Here is a 9,780-nt window from a genome sequence, read left to right on the forward strand (position 1 = left end):
CTAGAAATCTATAGAGACAGAAATTGTATGAACTATTGGAGACGGAGCAAAGAACTTTTGAAGGAATATTGATCAATTGAAGATATCAGTGAGGAAATAGTGTTATAAATACAGTAGATGGTAAAATATAGTGAATATTAGGACAGAAATTGATGAAATAATGGACACAAAAAACAGTACATAAAAAAGAAACAGGCTGGGCATACCACTAGAAAAACTATAAAAGGGAGAGAAAATGCAAAGTAACAAAATTACAATGGAAAAGCAACTGTTTCACAAACCAAAGAAAATTGGGACAATGCTTAGAATATATCCCCAACCCTGTTAAAACCTATAAAGAACTGATAAATGCAATAAAACATATATGTCTTACTAAAACTAAATCAAGACATCATAACAACTCATATATACCCATAGTGAGTAGCATGGTTGAAGAAGTAAGTAAAAGGCCCTCTACAAGAAAGACCAGGGCTAAATACACTGTTCAATTTCTCCAGTTAAATGTGATACCAACACTTCACAATGACCCCACATTTGTGAAAGGGAAGGGACTCTACCAAACTCATTCTACAAAGTCCAATATCAGAACTAGATAAGGACAAATAAAACTATAATTAAAAGAGAAACCTACTGTACAAAAATTATCAATGAAACACTTCCAAAACAAATTTGAAACACATTAATAAAATCAAGAACCACCACCGCCTTGCAGGTTTCATCCCAAAGATGCACGATTGGTTCAACATATGGAAATCCATAAAAGCAATACACTATAGAAATATATTTAAGAACATAAATCTTAGTCTTAGGAATGTTGATTAACTTCCCTAATTGCATATAAGCAAATATACCTACCACATAGAAATGTTTCACATATTTTTGAAGGAAAAATAATTAATGAAAATCAGTCACACACATGAACTCACAGCAGTTGTGATAGCATATACAAAAGCCATGTAAACTTAGGCCAGCAGGGATGGGGAGGTGGGCATTGATTCCAACAGTAGTAAAGGCTATTAGCAATTGATAAGCTACTGAGAGAGGGAAAGCCAGTTTCTGTAACAATTTAGCTCCTGTTCAACCATACTCCAGTGAAGACTACTCATTTAAGAATATATGGTCAGTAGAAACTGGACTTGATAAGTATATAAAAAAACCAAATAAAACACGAAGCTGGGTGGTAGGGAAGGGGGGTTGGATCTGAGAGGAGTTGGAGGAAGGACGAGAATATGATCAATACATACACTATAAAAATTTCCAAGAACTAATAAAAAATATCAAAGGGAAGATCAGGCTGAGTATTCCCAAAGGCTTTCCCAAGACATTATCATATTGATGAAATGACATTGAATGTACTGATTGATTTGGTGGAGGGGTAGGTGTGTATGCAGCCATAGAGTACCTGTGGAGGTCAGAGGACAACTTTATGGAGTCAGTACTCTCTTTGCACCATGGTTCTATGGCTCGAACCCAGTTCATCAGTTTGCATCACAAGTGCTTATTCTCAATGGAATAATCTCACCAGCCCTGAAAGTGTTATTTGAACCAACACAATTAGGAGGAATGAGTCACACAAGTGTTGGGGGAAGTGTTTAAGGTTCTGAAACAAACAACAAACAAAACCCACATCATATTATATAAGAAGTGATAATACCCCTAAAGAAAGACCCCTGGATTCACTAAGGAAAAGATGAAGGGTGAGGGATCTGTATTATATTAGGGGAAAAAGCACAGAAGAATTTTGTCTAGTTTTAAAAGCTGTGGTAAGGCTTTAGATTTCACTCTATCAGTAACTAATTTTCCTAGGTTTTGGAACTACTTATATAGTTTAGGTTTAAAATATTGGATCTTTGTAATGATATATTTTACTCTGTGTGGTGTGTGTGCATGGTGTGTGTGTGTGTGTGTGTGTTATGTGTTGCTTATATGGATATTTGTGGACCATATGCATTCCTGGTGCCACCAGAGGTTTAGAGGAGGGGATTGAGACTGAAGTACAGAAAGTTGTGAGTCATCCGGATTCTAGAAATAAAACACACAACCTTTATAAAAAATAATCAATGCTTTTAATTGCTGAGCCATCTCTGAAGCCCTTAAAATATTATGATTTCATATGGAAGCATATGCAGCTCATATGTGAGAGGTGCTAATTCATACCAGGATAGCACACTAAAAATAATCAGAAAACAGGTTCAAAATGTATTTTGAGGAAATACTAGCATGAATTAATTATGAACTGAAAATAGAGTGGAGGAAAATGAAGCAAATATAATAATGCAAATTTACAGAGATGTAAAGGCATCTAATTCCCAAGGTCAAGAGAGTGAAAATTTCACTTTGGATATCAAAAAGTAAATTCCTGAAATATAGTCCACATAGGATTGTGAGCTATGTCGTACAGAATCTAGAACTCAAAGGAGATTATTCCAGTCATAGATGCAGAAAACTTATACTATCATAATATTGCTAAGAATCATATTTAAAGCAATGGGAATAACTAAGAATCTAGATACACAGTACTATAAAATAAAGATACCAAAAGAGACTTACTTGAGAAATGAGAAATCTAGAATCTATTGATATCATGGAAGTCAAGACAAACATTTTTTAAGGGAAAAACTGGTCATGTATGTTAGGATGTAAGAATGAGGAATAAGATAGGCCCCACTAGATTCAGCTTCATTAATATCTTTGGCAAAATTTTCCTTTAGAATCTGGAACTAAGCCACAGGGGAAGATGGGGTTGAAACTAAATGAAAGGTGAAAACGAGATAAGTGTGTGGATTACTTAGTCGGAAAGGGGGAGAAAAAAATTGACCTCCTACAATGGTCAGAAATGTGTGGCAAGAGAAGGTACTTGTTTAAAACCATGAATTGGATACTGAATGTTCTTAATGCCGAAACACTGATCAAGTTAAAATAGGAAGGGTACAGATACAGAAAATGAAAGAAGGGAAGGAAGAAGGAAGAAAGAAAATAAAGAAGAAAGAAAAGAAAGAATAGTAAAGAAAGAAGAAAAGAAAGAAGGGAGGGAGGTAGGGAGGGAGGGTGGAGGGAGAGGATGGAGGAAGTGGAAGGAAGCAAGCATTGTAAAAAAATAAAAGGAAGATGGATTCCTGAGCCTTTGTAACAAGGAAGCAATATTGATTAAGATCAGCTCAAAATGTACATAATACTTCTAGAGGTGAACATTGAAGTAAGGAGTGGACCTTGGTAGAAAGTCAATGATGAGTTGGAATAGCTTTCTCTCCCTTCTTGAAGATGGTCCTCTTGACAGCCTGAATGAGTTCCTTGTTTCGAAGACTATAGATAATAGGATTGGCCAGAGGTGTTAACACAGAATAGACGACAGCCAGAGTCCGATCAAGAGTTAGTGAATAGCTCTTCTTTAGCCGAACATACATGAAGATGATGCTCCCAAAGAATATGAGGACCACAATGAGATGTGAGGCACAAGTGGAAAAGGCTTTCCTTCTTCCTGCTGCTGTTTTTATCTTCAGCACAGCACCAATGATTCTCCCATAAGAAGTCACGATAAAAAGGAAGGTGATGAGGATGATGAAGGCATTGACAGCAAAATCCACCAGAACATTGGTGGATGTGTCCTTGCAGGCCAGGCTCAGAAGAGGTGGAAAATCGCAGAAGATGTGTGGGACTTCATTGTAGTTACAGAAGGGGAGTTGAGAGACCAGGATGACCTCAGAAATAGGACACAGGAAACCACAAGTCCAGCAGCCAGCAGCCATCTTGACACAGAGTGCTGTGGTCATTATTGAAGGGTAGTGGAGGGGCCGGCAGATGGCCAAGTATCGGTCATAGGCCATGGCTGTGAGAAGGTAGCATTCAGAGGCCCCAAGGGAGTGGAAGAAATAGGTCTGAAGGAGGCATCCTGCAAAAGAAATGGTCTTCCTCTCACTGAGAAGATTAGCTAGCATCTTGGGGATGGTGGTGGCTGTATACCACAACTCTAAGAAAGAGAGAACACTGACAAAGTGGTACATGGGTTTGTGAAGGGCTGCATCCAGTCGGATGACTAGGAAGATGAGCATATTACCACCAATGGTGAACAGGTATGCCAACAATAGCAAGACAAAAAGCCAGCCCCTGATGTGTCCCACATTGGGGAAGCCAAGGAGCACAAACTCAGACAGGCTAGAGAAGTTGTGTTGATCCATGGGAAGCTGAAGAGGACAAGGAATGGTTGAAAAGCTGAGTTAGAAGATTTGCCAGTCTATCCTGACGACTTATTTATTTTTTGCCCTCATAAATTTAAAGGAAGCATTTTACTTACTGTCATTAATAATACTATTAAAACTAAATAAAATAACTAGCTCTGGTTTTGAATATACTCAGTGAGAAAGGTACTATTGTCATAACTATTTTACACAAGGGAAACGTGAGGAAGAATAGGTTGTGACACCATGCTATTACATTTGACACCATTTCATAGAAAGAAAATTTCAATTTCTGTACTCAATATTGCTCATCTCTAAGCCATGCAGTTTTCCCAAAGCATTCTATACTTTCTCCCAGGTCATAATTAGACTTTCCCTCAGCCCCGACCAAAATGATGAGGTAGTATATGATATTGGTGTAGCAAATTTTTTTCTTGTCCTCCAACTGAAATCTATAAATATTCCTCAAACAAGAATGTCTCCGGACCAAGGAATACAAAACGCAACAAGGTGCAATCTCTGACCTCAGAGCTCGCAGTCACATCGCCACAGGGAGGTATGCCCATCAGTCTTCTCAACACAACCTGTGGCATATAAAACACTATGGAGTGGCAGGAAGGGTGCTCATTTGACAGACAAGGATTACGGAAAGAAAATTCTCAGAAAAAAAGGCATTGAAGCCAACTTCTCAAAGCAGAGTAAGAATCAATGGCAGAGGGAAAGAAGCACTATAGATAAATACTTTCTTCTGGGCTGCAAGAAACCCAGGAAAAGCGCTGTAAAACTCACTCAGCCACCTAGGACTCTACCTCAAAAGATCCAAGATGCCACAAAAGAATAATTAGAAAGAGTGGTACAGTCACGTGTAGACAGACTGCCAGCACAGCTGAAGTGTTGTTCTTACAACAAGAACCTCAGCGGTGCATGAGCGGAGGTGTCTGTGGATGCCCCTGACATGAAAACAAGAGAGATGAGCAGCACATTTAGTGACGGAATGCAGGTGTAAAATTAGGAAGGATAAGTAGCAATGAATAAAACCCTGGTATTTTCAGAAAGCTAACCAAAATATGTAGGAATAGATGGATAACTTAAGTGAAATGCACGGGACATTTTCATTGTTCTCAAGCATAATATGAACAATATTAAAAAAAGAAAGGAAAGGAAAAACAGCAAAGAAAAGAAGGAAAATAGAAAGGGGAAGATGGGAAGAGAGGAGCAATCAATATGTTACTTTATTTGTCTAAAAATGGCAGCAGCCTCAGTCACTGTGTCCACCAGAGCTCATAGTCATTTCAAATGGCTATCTAATTCCAACCATCATATTACAAATTACCAACTTTTTTGTCTTTTTCAGCTTAACCTTTAAAATAACGGTTGTTACATTAAGGGTATTAAATAAAAATTATTTAGAGAAGCTAATTACTATTAGCACCAGATACCTTCCCTTTGATTTGTACCACTCACTCTAACCCAATTGCCCCCCAGCCCTAATGCCCTCCTATAGAGATAAACTTACAGAGTTGCTGTTTGAAAATACAAAATTCATGCAAAGCAATTTCTGCTTAAAAGATTCCTCTTAAATCTGTCATAAACTATGCATTCACCTCCCCAATTACAAGAGATGAATGTCAAAAGAGTATTTTATGCTTTATTGCTTTATGGGTAACGTTGCCCCTCTTGACCACTAGTTTCTGGTTTAATTCTCATTCTTTTTCCCCTTTTGTGACCTATCTCTTGTATCATTCATAATCAGGTCAAATGTTAGCTCATTAATGGAGTCTTTTTTTTTACTTTCCTAGAAAATGTTCTTTATTCCTTCTATACATCATATTATTCAGAGTAGTTAATTAACATAGAGTTGCTACCTTATAATAAGTTTATCTTTTCTACAAATTGGGGATATCTTTGAGAGAAAGTACACACTCTGCTAATTAAGGAATATACCCCCTATGAAAGATGGAAATGACAAGCACAGAGTTCAGGTTTCTTATATGCTACTTCCCCCTATACCCACGTTGAAGTTACACCTTTCCACCTGCACACAGAATTCCTATCCTGTCTGCATCTTAAGATCAATATATTCCAATTAATTTCCCCTGATCTGTCTACACTCCTGCCTTTTTATACCTCCAGCCCAAATAAATAAAAGAAATATGTCTAATTATCTGCTGTCTAAAGAACTGTTTGCTAGATAGTGTTCCTTCTTTCTACAAATGACCTTGTCTAAAGCTAGCTGTATGTTAATGTCAAAGAAGGTCTGGTAAGCATGAGGTGCTTTTCAGAATCACCCTGAAGACTTCTGATCCTTAAATTCTTCCCCTAAAGATGCTTAATACCTTCACTAAAAACACTGGGTAAGGCTCTCTTTAGGTACTTTCCAAGAACACCTGAGAAAAGTAAGACTTCTTTAGATGTTAGCTCAGAACTTCCAGAAACCTGTTCTTTATGCCATCTGCGCTGTAGCTTGCCTGCATCATCATCATCCACTCCATAGAGTACACAGTCGTGAATCTCTCACTGGACTGGGAAGGATAGAAGCCAAGCTGACCTTTAATGCCCTTTGTAGATCTGATTCTGTAAGGTTTGCAGAGCTGGATTTTTTAAGACAGTTGTATAGGTTATCTCTCCATTGGATCCTACTCCCTGGATCTTAAAACAGTATCTGCTCTTAAATCCATTATTCCCACCTGTTCAATCCCTGATCCTTACTGCTAGTTAAGCCCCAGTTAACTAACCACCACTGTACCTCGCCTGTTTCTGCCTTGTCTGGCTCTGTATGTGCAATAAATGAAGGCTGTATTGAGCAACACTTTCTCCTCCTTCATGAGTCTTTGCCCTACAACCACAGTCCCTCGAGTCAAAGAAACAAGTTTTAGGTCACTTGGGGCCCAAGGAAGCCTGAAGCCGCTTGTTCCAGAGGCAAGTGAGAATAAGACTCATTTGGGCTTCTTGGGGGACTTGTGGAAACAGTGTTCACTCCTGAGAGGGAGTTTCAGTTAATTCATCTGTCTCATTCGCTCCCTCGCTACCCTTTTTCTACTGACTCCTTGACAAAGAGAAAGTCTACTATTTCCTGGTATTTCTTTTTCTTTGAGAAGCCTCACTGATAACAGCTACCACTTTTGCAATAAAAAATGGATATGGATTTTTAATGTTTTTCCAATTAAAAATCTACTTTCTGAACTTTAGCTGGTTATTAGATAGTTCCCTAAGCCCAGGGCATGCATAAGCTAATACAATCTTCACAGTCACTCTGTAAATAATAATAATAATACTTATTAGTCCAATTTATTTTTAAGGAAACTAAAACAGAGTATCCAAAACTGTGCCTTGAGTTACACACATACCTGCCTCAGCATTGTAAAGAAAGCACAAAGGGCTTGTGATAAACGTGTCTGGAAAATTGCCTTCTGAAGTTTGGCGGCAGTCAATAGAATGTAATCAAAGTCACAAAACCACAGAATGATACCTGTCTTTAGCCCCATGCTTAAGAATCCATTACCTAGCTGTCCTTAGATAGTTGTTTATTTATTTTGATTATATATTTTATTTAGTATAAATGTGTTGTAAGAATTATATGATATAGAATAACAAAAGTAACTAAACTTACCTGAAGATAGTAGCCTAATTTTGTTTTGTTTTTCTCATTTTGTATTAGTTCTTTGAAATTTTTTTACAATGCTTTGATCACATTCCCATTCTCCACTCTTCCCAGATACATTCTCTGCTATCTACACACCCAATTACCCAACTTTTTATCATTTAAAAAGTATCAAATGCAGTAAGTACTACATGTACTCCTGGATTTGTGGCCTTCCACCGGAGTGTGGTCAACCCACCAAGGGACTGCGTTCTTTAAGCAAACTGACTCTCCCAGTTCCAGGAGTAATCAACTGCCAATAGTTCCTTATCCAGGGGTGGGAGTGCATGATCCCTCTCCATGCTGGGGTAGAATTTGAGCTGGCTTGAGCATGCTGACACAGGTGCTCTGATTTGATATTTACAACTGCCTTGCTGTGTCCGGAAACACTAGATATAGCCATTGTGTACATATGTGTGTGCAGATGGGTGGGAGGAGCCAAACAGGCTTTTTCTTAATCCTTAGATTCTGCAATATTTAATGCTTTGTCTGACAGTAGGCAGATATTCAGCAATCGTTAGTCAAATGTACATCTAGGTTAGGCCAGATATCCTAGTAGTAAATTCTAGAGAATTGTGCATTTCTTAATACTTCCTGTCTCTAAAAATTCATTCAATAATGACTTTCAAACTTCATTGTGATGCTTTGGTATGTACGTTACCTAGTACTCTGTCTGGCATGCAGACACCCAATATATTTAATAAATGTTTTAAAAGACCTTTGTACCTTATATACATTTGTTTGGAGGGTTCATTTATTAGTGGTTTTAGTATGTATAGTGTTTTCTTTTGACAACAAAATGTAAAACCACATCTTACCTCCACTAAAGTTCATCTTGTGAGTATTGGTCAGTTTTCTAAAGTCTTTCATTTATTTTGAGGTTTAGATTCTGTCAACTCTCCTCTTGGGCATTTCACTAATTTTATAGTTATTACAAATCTAATAAGTATATTATTTGCCTTTTCATCTATCTTGCTGCAAAAATTGCAGATGTGCCTGTGATTCCATATTGACCATTGTAACAGAGTCCTAGTTCCTTCTTTTCAAGGTCACAAATTAGGCATTCTTTAGGGAAAAGTATCCATCCTTTACTTCACTTTAATTCCATTTGTTGAAGTCTGTTTTTTTTTCCATTGTATACAGTATATTTCCGTGGGACTGGGATCAAGAGAACAGAAGAAAACAAAAGGCCAGAAAGCATGGAAATAATTAAGCAGAGCTGGGAAAGGCCTGGTAAAAGTATTGATGGATTCCATGTCAGGCCTCAGAATCACCAGTGGGCAGATGCCATGCCAGATGCCAGTGCATCAGTATGCAATAACTCATTGATTTTGTTCTAGGATACAGATTGTTCTGAAATTATAACTTAATTCATACAGTTTTTCCCAGTCTGTACTTTTACAATAGCATATACTTTTACTAAGGGACAGGTAATTATTTTTCTTTAAGAGCCAGATAGTAAATACTTTTGAGTTGTCAGTTTTCCAGGCTCTATAAGAAGTACTCAGCCTTGTCTTTGTAACACAAATGTAACCCATTTCTAGTATGGGAAAATATGCCTGAGACTCTACTCTAGTAGAAACATGCCTGCAGAAACAGATTCCAGATCTTATTTGGCCCAAAAAGTGTATGTGAATTTGGCAATCCATAGATGCATGCAAAACTTATGTTTATGAACAAGCAACAGAAACCCCACCCTCCATCCTCCCACTTCCCATCTACCACCCACCCACCCATCCACACAAGCGTGCGCGCGCGCACACACACCCACACACACCTACCCACCCACCCACACACACACACCTTTATACGATTTTATTTTAAGTAACGTTTACTATATTCTAGTGTTTTGAGAATGACATCACTTGGAATCATCCCTGAGAAAACATCTCTGTCTTTCCCAGAAAGTAAGCATGCAACCACAGCATCCCAGATGCACAGAAAAAAAATATTTATTCTCATACA

The 9,780-nt window shown here is 37.9% G+C and overlaps 1 protein-coding gene across 1 annotated transcript; it reads right to left on the reverse strand.

Annotated features, from left to right (window-relative positions):
• Positions 1-3,221: 3,221 nt before the first annotated feature.
• Positions 3,222-4,175, reverse strand: LOC119799577 (olfactory receptor 6N2). Its single transcript, XM_038309541.1, has one exon. The coding sequence runs from the start codon at positions 4,173-4,175 to the stop codon at positions 3,222-3,224; it is 954 nt and encodes a 317-aa protein (XP_038165469.1).
• Between the last annotated feature and the right edge of the window lie 5,605 nt (positions 4,176-9,780).

The sequence above is a fragment of the Arvicola amphibius genome, chromosome 12 (assembly GCF_903992535.2).
Source record: "Arvicola amphibius chromosome 12, mArvAmp1.2, whole genome shotgun sequence".
NCBI lineage: Eukaryota > Metazoa > Chordata > Mammalia > Rodentia > Cricetidae > Arvicola > Arvicola amphibius.

What these genes read in the sequence shown, in the direction of transcription:
- LOC119799577 (XM_038309541.1), bottom strand. Translation starts at nt 4,175, where the DNA reads ATGGATCAACACAACTTCTCTAGCCTGTCTGAGTTTGTGCTCCTTGGC.